The sequence below is a fragment of the Carettochelys insculpta genome, chromosome 8, assembly GCF_033958435.1.
Source record: "Carettochelys insculpta isolate YL-2023 chromosome 8, ASM3395843v1, whole genome shotgun sequence".
Taxonomy (NCBI): domain Eukaryota; kingdom Metazoa; phylum Chordata; order Testudines; family Carettochelyidae; genus Carettochelys; species Carettochelys insculpta.
In genome coordinates, this window is record NC_134144.1 from 32933533 (window position 1) to 32958381 (window position 24849).

General features: G+C 40.4%; 1 protein-coding gene across 7 annotated transcripts in view; it reads left to right on the forward strand.

Annotated features, from left to right (window-relative positions):
- The window catches only part of LNPK (lunapark, ER junction formation factor), a 146329-nt gene that overhangs the window by 103437 nt on the left and 18043 nt on the right, over window positions 1-24849 (forward strand). For all 7 annotated transcript variants that reach the window (XM_075001540.1, XM_075001543.1, XM_075001539.1 and 4 more), the window contains 2 exons: window positions 6929-7153; window positions 24675-24780. In XM_075001540.1, the coding sequence (XP_074857641.1) occupies window positions 6929-7153; window positions 24675-24780 (331 nt within the window). The remainder of the gene's footprint in view (window positions 1-6928; window positions 7154-24674; window positions 24781-24849) is intronic.

Below are 24849 nucleotides of genomic sequence, written 5' to 3' on the forward strand. Positions count from 1 at the left end.
AAAAATTTCTGGTTAAGTTAGTGCATGGTTTTTTTTATCCTTTTAATCCTTTTTTGAGTTATATCAGCAGATGAACTGGAACTGGATCACTGCTCTTCTGCTGGGGGAAGACTGAAGCAGCTTTGAAAATGTATTCCTAGTCTCTTTATAGACACCACTGTTCAAAATACTTTGTAAATATTGAACAAGTCTTCTACTGTCTCTATATTGCATAGATTGACAGTTTAAATTTTTGAATCTCTGATTTTTGTAATAGATGTTCTAACCTTATAGATTAGGCAACCAAGAAGAATATTGGTAGGTTCTCAGGTTGGGCTTGGGTAGTACAATTCAAAGTAGGTATTAACTCCAAACTAGTATGAGGTGCGGGCTGTATGCATGCATGCATGCATGCATGCAGACAGGTATATCACAGTTGGTACAACTAAATATCAATTTCAAATTGATCCATATGATAAATTAAAGACTGCATGAATGTAGTGTGATGAAATTAAGGCTAGGCATTTAAGTTATGTGCAACAGTTAATTAAGTTTTCTCTTCCTTTAAGGTGGTCAGAACTGCAGTAAATATCAGAAACTTTATTACTACTTAAATGTCATTGCTCGTGAATTCTGTCCTCTTAAAAAGAGGATGTCATTTTTAAAGCGTGGCCAGATTGGTCTCAACTTTAATATTTCACTCATGACAGATGAAGAGAAGAAAAATTTTGAAAAGGGTGAGAGTGGAAACTGAAGAAATATTCACGTCAGAGGTCCAGTGGATCCACCATTGCATAGTAGTCATTTCTGTTGAGGGGAAAAAAAAGATGACATTTGTGGAAATAATGCAATGCTGTTGGCTTTTTACATAAATGGTTCTAGACTTACACAGTAGAATTAAAATTTTTCACATACTCCTTTTATAGTGGAGACAAAGGAAACCTTGGGCTTTACAGGACTCTTATTTTTAATTTTATTTTTTTCTATTCAACAGTTATTTGAGATGTAGAGTTCATGATTTTTCTAACTTTCATATTTAAAATAACTCTCAAATACAGAATTTATTCTCTTCCACAAAATTAAGCTTTTTGGTGGGGAGGACGTGAAGAAATGCTTAAGTGAATGTTTGGAAACATGAGTTTTTGTGCTTTCCATAACTAACGTCTTTATTCATTAGAGGTATGTTTCTTTAAATGTTCCTTACATGGAATACTGTTTACTCTTTGAGTAGTTCTCTTGACTTCAGTGGGCCTGCACATCTGAGGCAGATATACACTACACTGGAAGGTTGAATTAATATACGTAATTCCAGCGACATTAGTTACATAGCTGGAATTGACATACCTTAATTCGAGCCTCTGCACCATCTTCACTAAGGGAGGTTGATGGAATTGTTTGCTGCAATCAACTGCCCTTACCTCTAATGAGGGGCATGAGTGCCAGCTCTGACACAAGTGCCCTGTAAGTTCAATTTAGTGCCTTCCTACTAGGTGCGCTAAATTGAACTGTGGAAGATTGACCCTGTAGTGAAGACATATCTTCAGTGAGTGCTGCTCAGCATGACTAATTGTAGAATTTAGACCTACGTGGTGAAGGCCAAAATTTAAATCAAGGCTGTCTTTTTGTAACCTAAAACCGATCATTCCAAGTGGAGAATTTAATTTTCGTAAAGCTGGTTTACTGCAGTGCAAATAGTATATCCAGAAGAAACAAAATTGATTAATTGACAGGTATTCAAATAAAGGAAAACTTTTTGTAACTCTCTGCTGTATTAAAACAGGATTCAATTGACACAATCATTCTTATTAAATTGTGCAACTTTTAGAAAAGTGTAGAAATTTGGAGTTTGAATGTCTTGTAGTTCAGATCTGATAAATTCAATTTGTAAAATAAGATGAATTGAGTATGTAGAATCCGATATGTCTCAGGGTTACTGCCAGAAGGAAGCAGAACTATATATTTAGGTGTAGGTCTCATGACGCAGGCAAGAATATATTCCAGTATGTGCTATTTCCGCCTTAACTGCCCAAATCCACGCTGTTTATTGGGATGTTGGTTTCCTTTTTGTCACTACTACTCCAGCAGAAAACATTTCTTTTTGATCAAATGTATCACTGGCTCTTGAATATAAATACTTCACTCTTCTGGCACACGGGCCTAACATATTAACTAAGATATTGTCCCTGGGATAGAAGCAGTTCTCCTGCTGGAGGTTATCCTTCTCATTCCTGCATATCTATATGATTGCAATGGGAGCTGTAGGCCACATGGGATGAACACTCCCAACCATTATGAGGCCTTCTGTTAGAACCATTCTATTAGATGAGACTCTTGAAAGGTGAGTAAATCTAAAACCCAGCATTATGGAATTAGTACTAGACCACTGAAAGGTTTGATTACATTACTAGAATTTAAATGTAAACCTACCTATTTGATAGCTATTGAGCTTGTTAGCCTGGGACTTATCAAAATGAAAATGTGCCCTTATCCTGCATGTAAATCACAGAGAACTGAGAATTGAATGGCCAGTGAAACATTTGTACTTCTAGAGGGTTGAAGCAGGTTAGATGTGTGAGAAAGCTTGTACTGGCACTGTTGGACTTGTACTTGTTTACTGGAAAAAGGGGACTCCTGCTTTTTCCCCCAAGCATTAAATGATATCATGATCTTTTAAGGTGATTGTGATTGAAAATTACAGCTACTGAAATATTGTCTTCTCTCAGTGGGAATTGTTCTCACTGAAATCAATAAACTTTTACTGCAAGGTTTCACAAATATTGCCTATTCTGTGTACTTCAGAAATAAAAAGATTCAAAGGTTTAGTAGAACAGTGATGTCTGGTGTGTCTCTAGTCGAGGATAGACATATAAATATTGTCTACCCTGTTCTTGCTGACCGAGTTGTAGCTGATGAAAGCAGTATGTAGTGACCGGAGCCCAGAAACTGAGAGGGCACCTCATATACAAATTAATGAAAATAGTATTCTTTTTTCCCCTTGTTTTCCAATCCCCCTTTTGATGGTTTCATCTACAGGGTAAACAGCCCCTTTGTCCTCCCTAAGCCTTCAGGCCAGCATGGCAGCAACAGAGCAATGAAATTTCTTTAGCAAAATAATTCTCCTGTGCACTTCATGCATTGTTTAACAATATCTTTATCCCACGTACTTCTACTGCCTTCTGTATCCCAGCTACTCAGTATTTCTCCCTCTTTTTCCTTCTTGCTTCCAGCAACCAGCTTTTATTCTCCAAAACCTTTGCATGTTCGTGGGCTGAGACAGCACAAAGCAGAATGTAGTTCTTACCTTGCTCTGTGTATATGGAATAAAAATATTACATGGGGCAAGGAATGAAGGGGGTGCATAGGGGAAGATGGTGAAAAAGATAATTACCAAAAAAGATTTGGGCTAACAGGAGGAGTGTAGAAGCAAGGCAAAAGTCCACTAAAGGCAGAAGGAAAAAGAATGGGATAGAGATGGGAGAGAGCTGAAATGTGATACATGTGCACTTCTTTTAGGATTTTACAAAGGTAATGTAGGAGGGATGGTAAGATAGAGGGATTAGTGGGAGAAAAATGTCTGGCACAGTTTATCCTCAGTAATTAATGGTTTATCATAGCTGTCTCTTCTCAGTCTAGTCTCTGTCTTTTTTATTTGTTTCCACTTCAGGGAGAATGAGATTTTGGTGTATAATATGTACAGCTGGCACACTGATACGTCTTGATCTAGACTTGCCTTTTTCTGTAAAAATTGCATAACATGGGATGTAAGCACTTAAAGGCGAAATGAAGGCTATGGTTATACTACAGCACTTTGTTGACAGAAGTCACTGTCGGAAGAGGTTTCCAGACAAAACTTCTGTTAACAGAGTGCACCACACACACAAGCCAATTGGGAGAGTGCTCCGCCTCTGACAGAGCAGCCAGACTGCTCGGCTGCTCTCTCGACAAAATAGGTACGTAGAAGCACAGCAGACAGGGCTGCCCATTGTTGTAGATGCCGTCTGTTGAGAAAAGCCAGAGCGTGCACACAGCTTTTTTGTTGAAAGAATCCGTTGGCAGCTGCATTATGCCTCAAAGCTTTGAGGCAGAACACTGCTAGCAACAGTGCTGAGCTTTGACCAACTGTGAACAAAGCCCATTTTGTGTGTGGATGTTCCACCAGTTTCGTTGGCAAAACACACTAGTGTAACTGTAGCCATAGTGAAAATAAACATAGTTAAAATTAACTGCACCAATTTATATTAAAATTATCAATACTTTCCTAGAGCAATAAGGTCTCAGATCACCATCCAGTAAGGGCAAACAGAGGTCAATTAACTTTTTGGCCAGCACTGGAGTCTAAGTGTTGTTTCAGCCTATGTATATGCTTAGAATGTTAAAGCGGCATAGTCACAGTGCTGCAGGCACATCACTCTGGTGCTTAAGTGTAGCCACTCTCATAGCAATAGGAGGGGTTTTTATGTCAGCATAAGTAATCCATATTCCCATGAATTGATAGCCCATTCAGTAGAATTATTCTTATATGAACTTAGCACTGCCTGCCCCAAGGGTTAGGTCAGCATAGGTGTATTGCTCAGAGATGTGTATTTCTCACACCCCTGAACACTGTAGCTGGGTCAACTTAGAATCGTAGATCTTAGGCTGGAAGATACCTCAGGAGGTCATCAAATCCAACCTCCTGCTCGAAAACAGGATCAGTCCTTTATTTAACTTAACTTAATCCAACCCAATGATTTAATTTTTTTGTGGAGACATGACCTGTGTCTAATTATTTTAATACATAGCAATCTTTCGAGTGTGAGGTTTGCAGGGTGGAAGTATGTGTGTTGACAATTCCTACCCAGACTATAACAAGGGGTTAATTGTCCTTTGATTTCCATTAACCCTGACACAAATCTTCAAAAGAGATGGTGTTACAAAATTTTAGTGAATTATCAATGTAGGTAATATGGGAACCATCAAAAAGAAAGTGCCTACAATGCACTTCATCACCCATGCATGCTACTGTTCTAATTTTCATCTAGGGGATACTGGTGTTCTTTGAGTTTCCATAACATGGGAAGGAGCTTACTAAACTGTGATCTGTTCATTTCTTAAAACTGTCCACACAACTGCAGTGAGTGATTAAAAAAAAAAAAAAAGTCCAGCTTTATTTATTGCTATTATCTGTGTTTCTAAAGACAGACAAAATATGTGAGGTAATACATTTTTATTGTACCAAATTCTGTTGGTGGAAAGGGTAAGTCTGAAGAGAGTTCTTCAGGTTTGAGGAAAGGAGCTATAATGTTCAAGCTAAACACAAGGGGAGGGGTTAAGCAGGAGGGGTTCACATGTAGCACTTAAAATAACATGGGAAATTAAGAGTTAACAGGCAGTAGGGTGTTCTTACAGTTGTAATGAGACATAGACATAGTTTTTTTTTTTAGTCTGTTTTATAGTGGTTGGCAGAGTTATGAATTTAAGTTCTCAAGATCATCTTTGAAGGTGGTGTGTAGGTTTCCTTTGAGCATAAGGACTGAGAGGTCAAATCTGGAATGACCAGTTTGTGAAAAGTGTTTGCTCCTGGATAAGCGTATTTTTTTGATTTATTATTGTTTTTGTGAGTTCATTTGAGTCTAGTGACTGCCTGGTTTCATCCATGTTGTTGTTGGGATATTTGATGCTCTGGATGAAGAACATCTCATGTTGTGAAAGGCATGTGGAGAGATCTTACGTTGCTGGAAAAATGCGTCATGAAACCAAGAATGTATCTCTCTCTCGCACGCACACATATGTGTGTCAGATATATTGTTAGTTTCATGACACATTATTCCAGTTATTCTTCTTTGAGGGGTTGCTGGGCAGAGTGGGATGTACTGGGGAGCCATCCCATGACCTGTGGTGTGGGCAGTGTCAAATTGTTGGGGGGGAATGATGAAATTGAAAGGGTTTGTCCATTTCAGAGTGTTGTATATTATTTTGTATGTATTTGAGACAGACACTTAATGCCTAAAGATGGTTGTGCTGGTAGTAATTAGGAGCCAGCATGGGGAGAGATGGTATTTCATTGTTAAAGCTGTTTCTGACTTTTCACTTATTGGTTAACATATTTCTGGATGGCTAAGTCAGTGATTATTCTGTTGTGCCATAAATTGTTGTAGCTGCCCAAAGGCCAAAGCAGTACTCAAACAAAATTCCTGGCAGCTTAAATGGGAGTTCTGAGTCAGAAGGACTGAAGAAGTCTCTTTAAATTGTTTCCCATGTTGCTGACCAGCCTGTAATTCAGCCTGGGCATGCTTCCCTCTTTCTTAAAAGGAAAGAGGGGCGCAACATAGTACCTCCTTTTTCCTCAACATATTGTTGCTGCAGTAACAAATGAAGCATACACAAAAAAGAAGGTGGAAGAATAGGGTGGATAAAACTGAAAACCACAGATTAAGGCAAGGGGCAATTGGATTTTCCAATCTGAAAAATTAAGGATTGTGTGCTACCAGTGCTGGCGGAGAGTTCAAATTTGAATACCTTACCAGTTGCAGTCAAACTCGCTTAGTCTTCCGTAGAATTCAAAACGGCATTTGCGAACATTTAAACTATTGAGTAAATTAGTGGTCTGTCAGTGTGTTCAGGTTTTCTGAGTATAGCAGGTTAATTCTAGAAATAAATGTATCTCATTTTATATACTAAGATATGTACATTAAGCAGTTACTTCTCAGTGCAGTTTTTGAGAAGATTTGTTCTGTATATATACAAATTATTAGCCAAATTATAGCATAAATATATAGGATTGTACTAAAGTGCACACTTAATTAGAATGTTATTGGTCTTTATAGAATAGTCTTGTATAAATTTATTTGACTTCCTGCATATTTCTTTATTACTTCACTTGCTGATTAAAATAGTAGTACTACTTTGTTTTTTGTTACTTGCAATATGGTATCAAATGTTAAATTTGGTGTGTACGTGTTCCTGTCAGAAATTCGTCAGCGGACCCCAGCTCAAAGAAATGTCTCTGCAGCGACCCCAGTAAGCCCTAAACAGGGATCTCCAAAAGCTCCAGGTCCACTAGCAGCATCTCCTGGTCTGCAAAGGGACGCTTCAGCTCCTGGTGGACCTCCAGAAAGAACCATTGCAGCAGCCTTACAGTCAAATGTGTTACCAAGACGTCCTGGATCCCCTGCTACTTCAGTGCCTGGAATGGGTAAACAGAGCACTTAATGTTATTTACAGTTTATATTGTTTTCTCTGGTTACCAATAAAATAGGCCATTTTCAGACAGTATGGAAATGGCATTTCATTTGGAAATAGCAGAGCAGTTATCTGATTAAGCTGGAGTTCCATATTCAATTAGCCATAACTCTTTACAGCTGGCACCTTGTGATACTGAAACCTATTGCCTGAGCTCATTTAACTGTTATGGCTTCTTTGTTTAAATGGCAATAAAACTTTGCAGTATTCTGTAGCGAACGGTATAACATACCTTTTTATGTTCATGGTTTAGGAAAGCTCCAGATTTTGAATAAATCAGGTAAAAGAGAAAACACTTCCAGCATATATTCGTTTCTCACTAAACTTTGCATGTATTTTATTATTCATCTTGACATTAATTTAAATTTTTATTCATGCAAGGAGGTTGATGCTGCATGAATTATGGTGTAAAATACTGGGTATTCTGAAAAATCTTTTCTGCTAGATGGATGGATTTGTCTAAAAATGACATGTTAATTTTGTACTGTAGTCCAGTAAAAGGGCAACAGTTGTGATGTTTAAAAACAGTACTTCAAACTATTCACTTCTGAACAGGCCTCCTGTTTTGCAGATGTTTTCTTCACCTTAGTTCTGGGTCAAAACTCAAAGTGGAATTACTTTATGAAAAATATTTGATATTATTTTTTGCAATTTGGTCATATTCTGTGTTACTCAGTTTATGCTGTTGCCAGGAAGATTTTTTCAGCTGTTATGTCTTATCTCCCCAGTTTGAATCTTTTGTAGTGTTTATTTAAAGTCTTTGTCTTACATTAATAAGATTTTTAGATAAAGTATGTCAGTACACTGATTCTTTATCTCTTTCTATTAGGATAAATGGGCAATTGAATTTTGAAATGGATTTTTACTATTTTTAGAAAACAATTTAGCAGGATTTAAACTTCTCACCATATTAAGTTAATTTATACTGACGTATGGTGATAGCAAATTCTACAGAACGATTAAAGAAGTTACTGTAATTACCCTTTTGTTGAACAACTCGAAAATGATTTTTATGGTGAAACTTCCACTGCTGGTTCTGAGACCAAAAGTGAGGTGTTAGGGGAAAGTTTTTTTTTCAGTAAATCCTGATTAGCTTCTAAAGTTTCCAAAGTGACGTTTTCCCACCAGTAAATGTATTTCAGTCAGGCAAGCTCTACTTAATGGCAGTGTTTTAACAAGTTCAAACTTGGCATGTATCTAAAGCTTACGCTCTTTGTTGGGTTGCTGAAATAATTGGTTAAATGTTGGTTCATATTTAATTATTTGACTGTGTAAAATTTTCTTTAGAAATATTAAAATATAATCACACTGAACTATAAATTGTGTTAATTTGAATTTAAGCTTCTAAATATAGAACAGTGAATATATATTTAATAGCAGTGCACTATTGCTAACTTGTAAGTAAAAAGAAGCTATTAATGCAAGATCTGTGGCTAATATTTTACATGCACAAACCATTTTATTTGCTTTATCTGACATGTTTCCCGTGCATGTATGTTGTCTGTATATAGTATATAAACACATGTGTATGTATGTTTAAATCCAAAGATGTGATTTCCACAGTAATCATAACATTTTACACACAGTATTTTCTGTTTCTTTGTATGAAAAAAATAAGTGACTAATTTTAATTTTATTTTCAAGCTGAACCTCCCTGGTTCAGCACACTTGGGACCTGATTCGTCCCAAATAAGGAAATTTGCTGGACCAGGGACATCAGTGCTGGCTTCTCTGCACTGAGCTACTGACCCCAAGGGCATCAGCTCCTCCCCTTTTCTCAGTTGGCTGAGGCTTTGCTCCGCGCTGCTAGCTGGCCATGCTGGCCCTCACGGCATTAGGGCTCTGCTGTTGGCTCTTGGAGCAACTCTGCTCCACTGCCCCATCCTGCTGGCTCTGCTCTTCCCTCATCCCACAACACTCCTGGTTCCAGCCTGATGTTTTTTTCCACAGTGAGTATTCCAGCCCTGTAGCACTTGGGGTCCCTGTCTATGTCAGACCAGGGGTATTGTGAGACTAGAAAAATTCGAATTAGGGAGGGGTGTGTGTGTGTGTGTGTGTGTGTGTGTGTGTGTGTGTGAAATATCATGGTTACTGTGGAAATCCTTGTTTTTGAGCTTCCTGACTTTTGTGCACGTACAATCTCAACCACAGTTTAGCCTAAACTAAATTCAGCATCAGAGTAAATATCTTTCCACCTGAGTGTATGTATCACTTACAGCAAATATAAATGGGCTTAATTATCTCTAAAGAATATTCGTTCATTTTTATTACTGTATTTTGTAGAAGAGAATCAATTTAACATGTACCACAACTGAGCTCCCATATGTTTGAAAATTAATAACCAGCAGGTAGTTGAGAGTTTGCCAAGATTTGCAAAAATGACCAGTCTTCCTACAATGATTGCTTTTAATGTTTATATTAATTACTGTTGTCCATAGCAGCATGAAGACCCAGATGCATGGTCTGAGAGTATAGTATGGCAAGTGACTGAAGATGTTCTTGAGGAGCATGTCCTCGCATTTAATATCTCTAGGTTTCTTTATATACTTCTCATCATTGACTGTTGACACATAGCAATTAAATGTGCTTGCAATACATGAAGTGTTATGGCGAGTCTGAAAAATTCATCTATCCATTTATAGTATTGTAAGCATTATTACTAAAATATTTTAGATATATGGTTTCTTCTCTTCCAGACTACAGTATAACATCAGTGTGTTGTAAAAGCTTTACATTAGCACCTGTATTCACTTGTGCTCTCATCTTTTTAATGGGAAAGTTTTGTTTAGTTGAACTTAAACCAGTACTCAAACTTTTTGTACTGGTGACCTGTGCGCGCTCTAATTTTTTTCATCCATCCACAGAATAAATTTTGCTATATGCACCAAAGTCTGATTTTGTAAAGCAAAATAGTTTTTAAATGAGGTAAGACTTGGGGTAAACAAAACAAATCATCAACAGAGAGGAAGCCGTGCTAGTCTATACACTATCAAAACAAAAAGCAGTCAAGTAGCACTTTAAAGACTAGCAAAATGGTTTATTAGGTGAGCTTTCGTGGGACAGACCCACTTCTTCAGACCATATCCAGACCAGAACAGACTCAATATTTAAGGCACAGAGAACCAAAAACAGTAAGCAAGGAGGACAAATCAGAAAAAGATAATCAAGGTGAGCAAATCAAAGAGTGGAGGGGTAGGGGGGAGGTCAAGAATTAGACTGAGCCAAGTATGCAGATGAGCCCCTATAGTGACTCAGAAAGTTCCCATCACGATTTAAACCGTGTGTTAATGTGCCGAATTTGAATATAAAAGCCACAGAGACTTTAACAATCTACACCCCACCATCAACTTCTGCCTTGATTACAACATGCAAGAGATACATTTCCTGGACACTACAGTACTAATCAAGGATGGCCTGATCAGTACCACACTGTACTGAAAACCTACTGATTGCTATACTTATCGACACCCTTCTAGTTTCCATCCTGCACACGTGACTAGATCCATTGTTTACAGTCAAGCTCTTAGGTACAATCGCATTTGCTCTGATCCAACTGACAGAGACCAAAAACTACAAGAACTTTACCAAATATTCATAAACCTGAATTACCCACCAGGAGAAGTAAAAAAACAAATCAACAGGGCAAGACGAATACCCAGAGACCAGCTACTCCAAGATCGACCCAAAAAAGCCAAGAACAGAACACCACTAGTCATCACCTACAGCCCCCAACTCAGACCACTGCAACGAATTATTAAAGACCTACAACCTATCCTTAATCAGGATGCCACACTCCAGAAGGCCCTGGGTGACATGCCTGTTCTCTCCTACAGACAACCTCCCGACCTCATGAGGATCCTCACTAACAGCCGCAGTCTACACCCCAGGAACACCAGTCCTGGAACCTTTCCCTGCAACAAAACCCGCTGCCAGCTTTGTCCACGTATCTTCTCTGGAAATACCATCACTGGACCTAACCAGGTTACTCACAGAATCACAAGCACTTTCTCATGCTCCTCTACTAACATCATATATGCTATCATGTGCCAACAATGCCCAGATGCTCTGTATATTGGACAGACTTCTAACTCCCTTAAACAAAGGGTCAGTGGGCACAAAACAGACATCAAAACACTCCAAATCCACAAACCAGTTAGTCAGCATTTTAATGGAATGGGGCATTCTGTCAATGACCTAAAGGTATGTGTGTTACTGAAAAGGAATTATTGCACCTTTTTGGAAAGAGAAACAGCCGAGCTGACTTTTATATTCAAATTCGGCGCATTAACACATGGTTTAAATCGTGATGGGAACTTTGAGTCACTATAGGGGCTTGTCTGCATACTTGGCTCAGTCTAATTCTTGACCTCCCCCCCACCCCTCCACTCTCTGATTTGCTCACCTTGATTATCTTTTTCTGATTTGTCCTCCTTGCTTACTGTTTTTGGTTCTCAGTGCCTTAAATATTGAGTCTGTTCTGGTCTGGATATGGTCTGAAGAAGTGGGTCTGTCCCACGAAAGCTCACCTAATAAACCATTTTGCTAGTCTTTAAAGTGCTACTTGACTGCTTTTTGTTTTGAAAACAAATCAGGTTCCTGAAAGGGGTACAGTAGTCTGGAATGGTTGAGAATTGCTGGGTTGGACAACCCTGCTTTTATACAGTGAAGCTGTCCTTTGTTCCAGTGCTGAGGCATGACCCAGTTGCTTGTGCTGCATTCAACAAGTTTATGCATTTGAGCAACCCACGTTTCAGCTGTCTCAAGTGCTTAGGGGAACCTCGTAGGAAGGAACCTTGTAGAATTTTTAAGGACTTCTAAGCCCTGGACCCAAAATAGCCACACTGCTTGCTTGAAGATTCTGCTCATGGAGACGGTCTTAAGACCAGACTTGGAGCTGCACCCAGACTCAAAATATCCAATGTGCTTTCTTCACGTGCAGGAGCACCCTGACTTCTATCATCTTTGCCAGTGCCTAAGGAAAATCATTGCAAACACCTGGAGAAGAGGTCTCCGGTATCTGAGGCCAGAGGGCACGGGGCTGAGTGAACTCCACGTTGGGCCATTCTTCATCCTTGGCAGCGCACTGTCAGCCCTGGTGCAGCAGTGTCCTACAAGGCCTGCTGAAAGCCAGCATACTTGTAAATTTGTGGTCCTGTCAAACCCCAAATTGTTTGCAGCAACAAGGGATCTAATGAGCCTGCAGGTACCTTGCTTTCTGGAGGGTCAGAATTCAGCACCAGTACCTCCAAGCAGCAGGGAGTTGGTGCGGACACCTGTGCCAAAAGGAGTGATTGGTGAAGGGTTATATGGGGGGCCACCAGCAACTTGACATCCCCCCCCAGCCTGAGGAATGGCTGAGACAGCCCCTCTCCACCTCAGGCCCCTCCTCTTTTCCCTGATGTGGCCTGCAGGATGAAGGGGCTGTGGGTCTGCTGGCAGAAGCAGGCAGGGGTGTCTGGTCTGCCCCTCTCCCGCATCCTGCACTGCCACACACACTCAGCAGCAGTAACGGGGACGCGGAGCAACATGGTTCCAGCTTGCTCTGCTCCTTTGACCATGTGTCTCCACTTCCTGACAGTGAAAGGTGAGTGTGAGGGCAATGCTGCTCCTTCCCCAAGCAGCGTTCTGGGAGAGCAGAGTGAGCTGTGGTTATGGTGCTTCACTTCTCCTGTTGCTGGTGAGTGTTGGGTAGCTGGATGCTTACTGTGGACTCCAGCCCCCCCCGTACTGCCCTGCTAGTCCTGCCCCCGGGTGCTGGCTGGTCTCTTGCTCCTCATGCCCATGGCGTTTGGGAGCATGTGACCTCTGTGCACTGACATCTAGACTGGCACCATACCAGCTGTCCAAAGGAAAGCCAGCATTTATAGCACCAGCGTCCCCTAGCACCCAAAGGCATGTCTCTGTGCTGATCTCTGCTGCACACGTCGTTTTCTTCAGACTCAGAAGAGGAAGCACGTTTCTGTTACTGAAGTGGCCAGTCATACTGCTCCTGCTCCTTTATGGCACTGAGTTCATCCGGACTACCAGCTGCCTGGCAAAAGTACCCATGGAGCTCAACCACCAAGTAGTGGTCTTTTTAGAACCTGTGGAGGCTACTCAATACCTCAAGAGACCCCTTCCAGACAATCCTATACGACTTGAAGACCAGGCACTCCTGGTACCTCAGACACACACCATGGAACCAGTGGGGCCATTCAGAGTGGCCTTACCCCACTACATGATGCCATCATGGACCCTGTTAAAGCCCTCTCACAAATCCCTGCCTCTCTTCTGACAGTGCTCAAGACCATTAAAGTTTTATCTCAGTTATGAATTTCTTTTTACATATCCCATACCAACCCCCTGGGATCATTGACAGATGTGGTGACCAGTGCATGAGACTGCTCTATTTCCAAGGTAAAAAACTCTAAAAAGATGGACCTTTTAAGGCAGAACACCTACTTCTCAGGGGACCTAAAATTGCCATAAGCACAAGCATGGAAACTTCAAGGCTCTGCTGGGGTGCAATGACTTTAGCATATGGGAGGAGTTGCTCAAATCAAGGACTTTGTTTCCTGCATTTCCAGACAGGAGTTTTTCTCCCTTTTTGAGGAGGGGAAAACTGTAGCCCAGGCCTCCCTACAAACAGTTTTGGAAGCTGATGTCTCCACAGCCAGATCATTGGTGACTGATGATCAATGTGTAGGAGCTCCTGGTTACAATACCAGGAATTGCAGTGCTCCATTCAGGATTTCCCTTTTGAGGGGTCTTTGCTTTTCTCAGAGAAAATGGATGCTAGGCTACACAGCTTTAAGGACTACTAGGTGATCGTAAAGTCCTTGGTCTCTGTGCTCAGTACATTAGTACTCAGTCAGTACTAATGGAGAAGGAGTAGAGGATTTAGGCACAGGTCTTCTACACCATCCTTCTGAGAAGGACTGAGGCAACCAGGCTCCAGGGTTGTCTGAGCATTTGTTTTCACGAGATGCTCGAGGTTGGTATCACAGCCCCTTTTAGACTGGATCCAGCTACTTTCCTGTTTTCCAACAGTGTTTCTTATTTCCTGGATGACTGAACCCAGATGATTTCACTGTCCTGGGTCCTGAACACCATAAAACTGAGTTGGAACCATTCAATTCCTGGCCATGCCACCATGTCATCTCAACACCCACCAACCTTCTACAGGGGCCTTCGTAGGAACTCCTGTTGAAACAGGAAGTCCAGTCCCTCTTTCAGGTTTGTGCTGTAGGGTAGGTTCCTTCTCACTGGGTGGAAGAGTGTTCTGTTCCTTACTTCCTAATCCGAAACACTATGGTGTATGTCAGACCCCTCTTAGACCTGTGTGGTTTCAACTGATAAGTTCCTCATGGTCTTCTGGGCCTTTAGCATTCCCTTGCTGAATCCCAGGGATTGATATGCAGCCATTGATCTGAAGGATGCTACTTCCATTTTGTGGTCTTTCCTGGTTACAGACATTTCCTAAGGTTTGTAGTAAACCAAAATCACTGGTAGTTCATAGCGCTCCCATTCAGGCTGTCAACTGCCCCGCAGATTTTCTTGAAATATATTACAGTAGCAGTGGTCTTCCAGGGAAATAAGGAAGCCCCATATTCCCATACTTCAATGAGTGGCTGATCAGGGGCTGGTCCAGAGCTCACGTGTAACCTGACATATGACTCACCAAATTGACCTTTGATGTGTTGAACCTTCTGTTGAACTTTCAGGAGTGAACCCTGATCCTCGTTGAAATGGTAAAGTTTATAGGCTTAATGGTAAAGTTAAAGTGTACTCAGTGCAACTGAGAGCTCTGTTTCAGACAGTGATTCCTTGTGATATTTCCTCTGATAAAATCTTGGACCGATCCAGTCATGACAGCATGACAGCGTGTGAGCTTCCTGGGTGACATAGGATCAAACACATATGGATTACAACATGCAAGATTCAGACCTCTGCAGTCTGGCTAATCACAGTGTACTCTCTCTTGCCACCCCTGTGGACTTGATTCTCACAGTCCCTAACCAAGTCCTTTATCTCACTACAATGGCAGCTGGACTCTGGAGCGCAGTATGCGATAGAGTACCCTGCTTGAGACCTCACCTAACTATTGCTGATACGCAATGCATCAGTCCTGTGCTGGGGCAGGAGACCAATTAGATCCTATCAGAACACAAGGCCTATGGTTTAATATGCCATCTAAATTTTTCCATTCATGTGTGGAATAATTTTTGATATGTGCACCAAGGCATGTGTGGATAACAGAAACACATGTAGAAGAAACACATGCTGCCAGCTATTGGTACACCGCTAATAAGCTGGGTGGCATTTGAATCTCTCATGGGTGGCTGCCCAAGCCCTCAGTGTGTAGGGAACACAGCTGGGAACCCAAGAAGAACTCTCCTCTTACACTGGTATCTGAGAACTCAAAGCAGTGCACCTCATTTGTCAGAGAAATGTATTTCAGTCCTAACTGCCAACATGGTGACCAGTACATAGATTGTGCACTTACCTGCCTGTTTTCTCCCACTCCTCCCCATGTCAGGAAGCAGTCTTTCTGTGGTTATTCTGCATCAACCATGGCATCACACTAGAAGTTTCCTAACTTCCTAGGGCTCAGGACCAGCTAGCAGATCACCTCAGCAGGTCTTTCTCTTCTGGTCTCTCTGTCAAGGTGTGTCTTCTATTGGGGGGAGCAGTCTCCCAATGTCAGATCTGTTGTGCCACTCAGTCTAACAGGAAATGCCATCAGTTCTGCTCCCTTGGGGATCACATTTTGTAGATGTGTTCCTTTTTTCCAGGGACAAAACTTGTACTATGCTTTTTCTGCCCATCATACTGAGGCACAAGGTTCTGATGAAGATCAAGCAGAACCAAGCGTGGATCACCCTGATAGCTCTGTCTTTATTAAGATAGTATTGGTTCTCCTTGTTCTTAGCTATGTCAGTGGATTTTTCTTTACAGCTGCCGTTACACACACAATTGATATCCAGGAGTCATGGCTGAATGCTTCAGCAAAGCCTCCCACTGCTTCATCTGACAGCCTGGAAGCTCCTTGGCTAAATCCAGAAGATCAGGATTGTTTGAAATGAATCCAGGAAGTCCTTATGGACAGTAGAAAGTTGTGTACGAGAGCTACCTCTCAGTCAAAATGAAGTAAGTTGATGAAGAAGCCAATTCTAGAATACCTCTTTTCACGAATATGGCAAAGGCTAGCCCAAGGGGTGGCTAACCTTTTTTCCCTGGGGGCCACATGGCAATTTTTTACATGTTCTGGGGGCCGAACATGAAATAGTCCCAACCTGCCCCCGCCACCCCCAAGCTTAACCCCTTGCAGCTGCAAACTGCCCCTAGGCATAACCCTGTGCAGCCCCAAATTCAGGATTAACTAACCGTACACAGGAGCTCCGCGTGCTGCCACCCCCACATTGCTCCTTTGCCAGGTCTCCATCTCCTCCTCACCACGACTGTGTAGCTCCCCCCAACCCCCATTACTTCCTCCCCTTCTGTGCCCTGCCGTGCTAAAATAATGGGACTCAGTTTAATTGGTTTAATGTCCAGATCCCTCCTGCTGGCCGTTAAACCAATTAAATTGAGTTGTACTCTTTCAGCACAGCAGGACAGAGAGCTGGAGGAGGAGTGAGTGGCGACAGCAGCGGGAGCCACAAATGACTTCTTAAAAAGCCACATGCAGCTGGAAGCTTCCCAGCTGGCTTTCAGAATGGCTAGCCCTTTGCTTGGTGAAGCTGTTCGTCTAGGTGCCATCTTGGCCTTCCATCCCAAGGTCAATAACTTTCAGTCTTTTTGTGTGATATGGCCATCAGATTCCTGAAGGGTCTTCAGAGGGTGTATCCCCAGGTCAGGGATACCGCCTCCACTTTTTTTTAATCTAAACCTGGTCCTGTCAAAGCTTACAGAATCTCCATTTGAACCATTGGCAACTGCAATGCCTTTCTTGGAAAGTAGCTTTTCTGGTAGCTCTTACCTCAGCCAGATGGCTTTTAGATATGCAGATCATCACTTTGGAACCTTAATACGTGGTCTTTTTCAATGGCAAGTTCCAGTTGCAACCACACCCAGTATTTGCCTGAAATTGTATCTCACTTCCTTTGCAGTCAAATTATTCTTCTGCCAATGTTCTACCCTATGCTGTTTGTAAACAGGGAAGAACAGCAACTCCATTCATGGGATATATGGCATATCCTGACCTTCTGCATACAAAGAACCAAATAACTCGTTAGATTTCACTTTCCTGTTTTATAGCAATAATAGAAAACTTGAGCAGTCTCCTCATTTTTATCCAAAGAATCATAAGTGAAGTGATCCATGGTAAGATGACATGCTATTTTTTTTCCCCTCTCACCTTTTCCCCCTAGGGGTGGGAGAAGTCTTGTACACTTCAGTATTATATGTTTATGAATGAATGGAGGTACAGCTATCTCATAGAGCTGGAAGGGACATTGAGTCCAGTCCCCTGTCCTCCCAGCAGGACCTGTCACCATCCCTGACAGATTTTTTTTAAAATCTGTTTGCCCCAAATCCCTAAATGGTCCCCTCACGGATTGAGCTCACAACCCTGGGTTTAGCAGGCCGATCCTCAAACCACTGAGCTATACCTCCCTGCAAGTATATGTTGCTTTGTGTTTTGCTAGAGAAGGCATGGGCACATTTCACTTAGTGGTAGGTGCTCAGGTTTGTGGTAGTAGTGAGTTTCTGTGGAACTCTGGGACAGTCCAACAAGAAGGCTGTATCTCTTTCATAGGTGACCTTCACTCTTAAATAGAAATATTAAAGGTAATAAGTAAGTTCTTTTGTGCTGTGGGAGCAGAGCTGTTCAGAGTGCACTTTCTTCTGGTGCTTTAGGCTAGGGTGTCTAATAGTAATTCAAGAATTGCCACACTTGTGGTTGTGATCCTTCCACATTCGTTGTAACCTCTTCCCCCTCCCTCAGAGCCAGGCACCCCCAGCTTCCTCCCCCAGTGGCTCTAACTCAATGCCTTCTGCCTCATCCAGGGCCAGGCACCCCCAGCACACTCTTCGCACTCCCACCCCCTGCTCTCAGTGAATATGCTGGCTACTCCTAGGAGCTGGGGCCATAGGAGCTGCGCCAATCCACAGCTGCTGAGACCACAGGAGCTGCGTGGCTCCAGGCCAGGGCCACAAGAGTCATGCCAGGCTGCAGCCGGCAGAGTCCTGCTGGGACTGCAGGAACTGTGCTGGGGCAAGAGCTTTAGGGGCCTCCACATGCTTGTCCCACCAAGTGGTGGGGCGCATGTGCAGAGCAGGCAGAGGGCACTCCACGTGTGCAGCTCTGAGGAGCTGCGTTTAAAGGCTCCAAGAGCTGCATGTGGTTCCGGAGCCCAGACTCACTTCAGTGTGGTGTCCTGTTTGCCACATGTGGTACGTGGTGAATGTATTGGATGCCATGGCTTAAGACAGTGTGTTCAGTAATCTGGACCTAGGCCATTAAGCAACTTTTAAGATAAAGACCAAAACTTTGAACTTGACTAGATGGTCTGTGGGGAAACCAGTGTCAAGCAGAGAGCTTGTTTGAGATGCTCGTGATAGCTCATGTTGCTTATGTGATGTACTTCAACATTTTGTACTCTGAGTTTCTGAAGAACCGATGGCTTTTTGTTGAAATACATTGCATTACAGTAGTCCAGCATGGAGGTGATGAAGGCAGTATAACTGGTCATCATCCCTTAGGATGGGATAGTCTTCAAGCCAACTGGAGATGGTGGAATGCATAATCATTCATTTGCATACCTTTGATCAAATTAACCGTTTTTTGTTATGGCTTAAAGTGGGAATCTGAGCTACAAATTCACTTTTCTTACAACATATTGTAAGGATTACTACAATGACATTTGTATGTATGACATTATCTTAAAACTAACTGCCATAGCCATATGTTCCACAATTATATTTACATACATGGTCCTAGTAACTGGCTGTAAGACTCCCTTTAGCTAACTATCTACCATATTTAATTGTTCTCACACATGAATTAAATAGTTTATTTTAATAAAGACTTTAAATGCAGATTTAATTGTACAATGGGTATTTTAAAGTTAGGATGTAATTGCATAGCCAAAGCTTGGTTGACTTCTTACTACTGTTGGCTCAACAAATTTGAGTAGTATAATTTTGCTGATTAGAATATAGTTTTAGAATTTAGAATAAAGCATCAATTGAGCTGATTGAATGGGCACACTTTGCCTCCATGCTTGTATTTTGACTGTTGTATAACTATACAATAGTCTTTCTTCCCCACATGTTTTATGTCTGTTCTAGGTGTTCAGCTGTACTGGTAGTTGAGAGAATTTCTTTCTTGGTTTTCTGTTTCATCATTATGATCTATACAGTAGTTCACTAACTTTTCATTAGAGCAGACTCCCAGTCTCCCCCTCAACCCTCATCAAAGCCAATTCTGGCTGCTATGTACACTTTATTAAATGGAAGAAACCCACAACAGATTGTCAGACAGCAATTAATTTTATGAGAAAATATTTAATTTAAAAATAATAAATGATTGTAACTTTGCAATTTATTTAAAACTTATTTTCTGTGATCATTTTTATTTTATTTTTTTCAGTGGTTGGGAACCACTGATCTTTGCCACAGATTTGGTTACTTGGCCTCTAAGACATCACGTGAGCAGATCTATTGGGCTTGCACCTCTGTGCAGCAGTTCAGAATGGGTCCTGACACTATCCATGTGATGTCTTCCAGTGTGTGAAGTATCTGGTTGGACATGTTCCTTAAAACTGGAGTCTTGGAGGATGCTTTATTGGATGTAAAAATAGGGGGAGAAGACTGTCAAAAATAGTCTTTTGAATAATAATTGTAATTGAGAAGACATTGTTACCATAGCTAGATTTCCAGATGATATACTGTGGCTAGTTGTTTCATTCCTATACCAATCCAGAAGATGTTTGTGGGTAAGAAAGCTGTGCATTTTCTCTGTGATTATCTTTTAAAGCTTGTGAAACATCTGTGAATGTATATGTACCCATTACATTTCACATTACCTATTAACAATTGTGTGACTTTTTTTCCCCCAACTTCCTCATTATCATGGCTGATTAACTCTCTTCATTGTTTCTCTTAATACTTGGGCAAAAAACATTTTTACAACCAAGAATTAAACTGTGATATGCAGAGTATTGATAATATGATGGACCCACAATAAAAACAAAATGCTTAACAGCCCAAATGTAGCTAGCACATGTCTTTCATACCAGGTATATTTTTGTTCAACAGGTGTTACTATCTCAAGGATAAGCAGTTGGTTTGAGTTTTGACATTGTGTTCTGACTGAAGGCAGCTTGTAGTGCTGTTTCTGTTGTAGCTAGTTCAAGGACAAAAGGTTGTGAATAATTAGACTGAATGAACACTGGAATTGAGGCTAACACTGGTTTCAATTTAGTAACCACTTGAATCACTTGTGAGGTCTATCTGTTCTCAACTACTGCCTTTTTTAAAGTAAACACTGAGAAGAAGAAACTCTGTCTGTATATTCAGGTATAGACTCCCCAAGAAACCCTAAAAATTGCACAGCTTCTTTTAGTACAAGTTTAAGTTAATAATTTAACAAGCATTTAAGAAAATATTCCAGTAACAACTATTTTGCAAAATAATATTATCCCTTTACAAAGCTTAAACTGATTAATGTGGATTTTCAGATGTTTACTGCTTAGTTGGCAAGTTGTGCCACAAATACATTAAACTCTGATTGCTTTTGGTTTGAGGACTGTCCATTCATAAGTTTTCCCCTTATATTTTAACCACATCAAAATTTAGGTGCCTACAATATGTAAAACAAAAAAAAATACAAAATAAATTTTTGGTTTTGGTTTAAATGGATTCTTACTGAAAAATTCCCAGGTTTTACAAAATCTATTATTCTGTATTTTTTTAAAACTTTTAACCTACTTTTCTATCATTCAAATATTCAAAAAGCATTAATTTTACTAGGAAAATACAATGCATTGCATGAGGTATTTGTGTTACTCTACATTAGTCTTTGTATGTATTCAAAGCTGTAAGACTGTGTGTTTAGTCTAGAAGGTGCACCCAATAGACAAACAAGCACGCAGGAAAGCTCTGAAGTGCATACGTATCTGAGAGTATTGGTGAATCTGATGCCCACTGTATACTCATTTCAAAACATTGGTACATAATGGATTAAAGATTTGATATATAAAAATGGGAAGCAAACTAAAATCTATATTGGAATGTGTTTCAGAGCACAAGGAAATATTCAGAAGTTTAAAAATACAGGAGAAAAGGGTGAAGTTGTGTATACACTTCAAATGGTGTGGCCCAATTATTAAATTTAAACAATATTAGTCTAATGGTTCTAAGTGTACAGCAGTAAACTGTTTAATCTCGCAATAGCATTTTTCATTTGCATAGGGGTAGATTGTTCCTTGAACTCAGAGGTGTCATTATGTTTTTGAGTTCTGTTTTCATTCTGTTGTAAACCAGATTGCTGAATGGAATTGAGAGCGGTAATACTGAATACTTCCTTCCCCCACCCCCCATCTTTCTCTCACCAAAATAAACCCTGGTATTTAACCAGAAAAATTAATTGTTTTCTGCACTGATTTTTCACCTGTTTTTGTTGTTGTGGTAAGAAACACTGATGAATTCTGGGGAAGAATTAAAGAAAATATAACATGAAAATGAAGGGCATAGGTATAAAATTATTGCAATCTGAAAAGAAGCATCATAAAGGCCTTTTGTGCTTTAATTTAAAATGTGATATCAAAAACTATTTTAAGTTATTCTCCAACTTAATTTTTGTTTAGACAAAAATCCAAAATAAGTTAAAATATAAATTTTAAAAGATACAATATAAACCTAGAAGAGCATAAACAACAAACTTAATATACCAGGCTGAGTTAGGAATATAGAAAAGATTTTTTTAAGATGTGTTGGTTGGGATGGGGGAACCACAATAGCTGACTATAACAGTTTATTGCTAAAAGAGATAAAATTGAGTTAGGCCATGTCTAATTATACCTGTGCCATCAGTCTATTTCAGCTGTGCAGATTGTGTAGCTGAAGTCAACATACTTAATGCAGTGTCTTGCATGCAGTGAGGTTGATGGGAGCTTATCTCCTGTCAGTGCCTCTTCTTGTCTTAGTGGTGTACCAGTGTTGACAGGAGCAAGCTCAGAGATCGATTTATCATGTCTGCAGTAGCCATGATAAATCTACAGTTGGTGGTTCGATTGCTGCCGCGTGGTCCACCACTTAGTGGAGACAAGGCTTTAATAACCTCATGTAATAACAAAGTTTATTCAGGATCCTGCTTTTTTTGAGTGACTGCAACAAAACAAAATCTCTGACTTCACCTAAAGTTTTAAAATAAATTGCTTGGGTTTTCCCACTTCTGTGTGAAGCAATATGTTGGCTGTTTTGCCGTAAGGCTTTCTCTGTTTACTCGTAGCTTTTACTTCAAACCAAAGATTATTAGATTAATTTATTTTACATTTGAAATAACACATTTAAAATAATCTAAGTATTTAACTCTTTGATAAATTTTTACTACGATTATTTTAGAAGCAATTCATTTTACAAATCACTTCCTCTTTAATTGGGACTTTCAAGTCCTAAAGTGTTTCCTTATCTTTCGCAGATTGTGAGCAAATGACAATTTACACCCTTCACAATTCCAAAACTGCAGTGTTACTTAACCCTTTTCTCTGTTTCTAGCACAAACTTAACATTTTCATGGATCCATGTGGTGAGTGGCACCCACCACTGCATTTGTCCTTTCATGACTTAACACTGAGCAGAGAGGTCTATAATCTCCACAGTTATTAGTGGCCAGCATTTTAGCAAAAAGTTTTATGGATTGAAGAGGAATACACATCAGAATAATTATCCTCTTCCCAAAGGTACAGAAGGGGGAAGTCCTAACTAGTTTCAGTGTCCTTGCATTTATATAAATTCTCTATAGTTTGATTGTACTTTGTTCTTGAACATAGTACTCTAGGTTCCATCTTTCCATAACTGCATAATCTGCGTCGTACTTAGATTCTCATTATCCTAGCACAATGGTTGATCATTGCCAGAGCATGTGTTATGGTTGTCACTGTGGTATTGGCCACAACCTCTCTATTCTATACTTTTAATTACAACATTCTGTAACTTGTCCCACAGACACAAGATCATACTACTTCCATACACAGTCCCTTTTCATTGGAATTTATATGTTTCTTATTTCCATCTTTATTCTTAAGTCTTCTCAACTATGTCCCAAAAAATGCAAAAGTTTGCCAAGTAAAATGGGGCTGAAGTATAAGAGAAGGTGATTACCCTCATGGAAAATGGAAGAACTTTCTAGTGCCTTGGAATTCAGTAGCTTTGGCCCATTTACTTATTCCATCTTGTCTGTTACCGGCATAAGCATATGCTCTCACTTTATAAGTGGTAATACTGCTATCTAAAATTGTATAAGGGCAAAAATTGATTAAGCCTAAATTGGGTGGACTTGTGACTCAGTTTCCCCCGTTAACAGCCAATATTGATATCCCTCAGTGCTATGAGTTCAAGACAGAATCATAGAACACTAGACTGGAAGGGAAATGACAGGTCATTGAGTCCAGACCGCTGCCCTCATGGCATGACCTAGAGCCATTTAGACCATCCCCGACAGATGTGTATCTAACCTGCTCTTAAGTATCTCCAGTGATGGAGATTCCACAACCTCCGTAGGCAATTTGTTCCAGGGTTTAGCCACCCTGACAGTTAGGACAAATTTTCTAATGTTCAACCTAAATCTCCCTTGCTGCAGTTTAAGCCCATTGCGCCTAGTCCTATCCTCGGAGGTCAAGGAAAACAATTTTTCCCCCTCCTCCTTGTAACTCTCTTTTAGGTACTTGAAAATGGCTATCATGTCCCCTCCAAGTGTTCTCTTTTCTAAACTAAACAAGCCCAGTTCTTTCAGTCATCCCTCATAGTTCATGTTCTCTAGACCTTTAATAATTCTTGTTGCTCTTTTCTGGACCCTCCCCAATTTCTCCACATATTTCTTGAAATGTGGTGCCCAGAACTGGATGCAGTACTCCAGCTGAGGCCTAATGAGTGCTGAATAGAATGGAGGAATAACTTCCTGTGTCTTGCTCTCAACACTCCTGTTAATGCACCCGGTTCATGTTCCTTGTCATGTCTGTATCTTCAAGAACACAACCTAAGGCTCTAAGTAGTAGTAATTTTTGGAAAGATGAAGAGAACAATTTTCTGGTCGCTAGGGATGGGTGTTTTCCGCCACCCAGACAAGAAAGTAAGTTCTTATAATCATAATGGAGAAGTGTGTTGAGCTTGAAATAAATTGTTACAGTCTCCCTAGTGGATTTCACAAATGTTACCATTTGTATTAAATACGCAGTAGTTCTACTGTATTAGCATGTACAATAAAATTAGTGCATTGTGTAGTACAACTTTGTACTTAAACATCTGTTCATGATGTTTATTTTATTTGATAGGCCTCCATCCACCAGGCCCTCCTTTAGCAAGACCTATTCTTCCGCGAGAGAGGGGAGCTTTGGATAGAGTTGTTGAATACTTAGTTGGCGATGGTCCACAGAACAGGTAAATTTTTGTTATCAGTGGTAAGTAACATAGCACGTACGTAATGAGCTAGAAATCTAGTTTTTGTTT